This window comes from Kickxella alabastrina (genome assembly GCF_025024165.1).
Source record: "Kickxella alabastrina strain RSA 675 chromosome Unknown BX661scaffold_8, whole genome shotgun sequence".
Classification (NCBI taxonomy): domain Eukaryota; kingdom Fungi; phylum Kickxellomycota; class Kickxellomycetes; order Kickxellales; family Kickxellaceae; genus Kickxella; species Kickxella alabastrina.
This window is the reverse complement of record NW_026251479.1, coordinates 253,102-254,540: the sequence shown is the minus strand read 5'-3', so window position 1 is coordinate 254,540 and position 1,439 is coordinate 253,102. Positions and strand designations below refer to the sequence as shown.

Genomic DNA, 1,439 nt, shown 5'->3' with positions numbered 1-1,439 from the left:
TCCGATCATCTGCCCATGCGCCGATCCTTGATGGCAATCGTTGCCACAAAGATAATAGTTGATTTTCCACAATGCTATTGTTATAACGATTCAATGATTTGTTAATGTGGCAAATTTAGAATAAAATTTTAGCACCAACATTATTGTGACACCAGAATTGGGCTGGGCCACATGATAGCAGTAATGCATGCAATCTTATTATTGTGATATTGCATTTGCACAGCAATTTCCCAATGTGAGTTTATTCAGCTCTTTTCATAGCCTCAATCTGAATATATTTAAACTTGGTAATATTATCTTTACAAAAACAAAAATATACTAAACACAAGCCGAGTGCTGGGGCACATCATCGCACAATAAGGGGGATGTACAAAGGGATGGCAATTACGACATTATACTCTAAGGCAGGGCACCAGAAGGGGGTGATGATCTGGATATCAAAAAAATTAAATAAAATAAAAAACACATAAGCGAGTCAGAGACCTTCAAGATGACAAACACACATGACAATGTTGCCTTGCCCTATATGGGAGTAAAGCTCATGCTGAACTTCCGTAGGATGAATATAATAATCCTAGGATTGTACCTACCACCAGGAACAAACAAACCCATGGACAGCACAACTATCTGTATGGCCATGCACAAGTGGATGCACCAGTTCCTGGTGGAGTTTGAGGCTACCAACACAGTAGTACTGGTCATAGGCAGCCTGATCAGACTTGTGGAGGACCCCCGCCTGATGGCAGTGAGGCTCTCAGAGCAGCCCAAGGACTATAACTGATTTAAAGAAACATGATGGAAAGCAAATGGCAGATAAAATGACCAGAAGAATACAAAACCAACAGGCAATGGAAACATCTCCAGCCACAAACTCGACTACAACTTTACCAGCAGCTGGATCATAGAGAATGTTTTCCAATGCAGCAAGGGTAGGCAGATCTTACTGATCAACAAGGACTATGTCCAGCTGTGAGCTGAAATTTCTGGGTACACTGTGCCCATGGGAGTGGTGCTGTAATGTCAATAAACTAGGTATTAAAATGCAAGCCTAAAAATATGCTATAAGGGTGATAAAGAAGCTCTAAACAATCTAAATCCGCACATAATAAAATATAACTGCTATTATCAACAATTGTGGCCATTGCATGTCATTGCCCTAATTGATGTCATACTTTGGTTGCAGTAGTTACAATGGTGCATAGCAGCAGAAGTGCCACATGACAACCTGGCTTACATCAAGCACTGTGACATCAGAAATGGGGGCCGAGTCACGTGACAGCGCAGACGCGTAAAATATGTTTATGATATTTTACGCGTACGGCAAATTCTGAATAGTGAGCTCTTCAGCTCTTTCTGTAGTCTCATTTCTATTAATATATATTATAGCTAGTCCAAACCTCATTACAAGCACAGTGTTAACAGGTGAATTGAATAACTAG

The 1,439-nt window shown here is 40.4% G+C and overlaps 1 protein-coding gene across 1 annotated transcript; it reads left to right on the top strand.

The window, feature by feature from the left end:
• The first annotated feature begins 317 nt into the window (after positions 1 to 317).
• Positions 318 to 1,066, top strand: BX661DRAFT_180856 (uncharacterized protein). Its single transcript, XM_051535562.1, is given in 2 exon segments — positions 318 to 448; positions 459 to 1,066. The coding sequence occupies 1 exon segment, from the start codon at positions 491 to 493 to the stop codon at positions 779 to 781; it is 291 nt and encodes a 96-aa protein (XP_051392423.1). The 5' UTR covers positions 318 to 448; positions 459 to 490; the 3' UTR covers positions 782 to 1,066.
• The last annotated feature ends 373 nt before the right edge of the window (positions 1,067 to 1,439 follow it).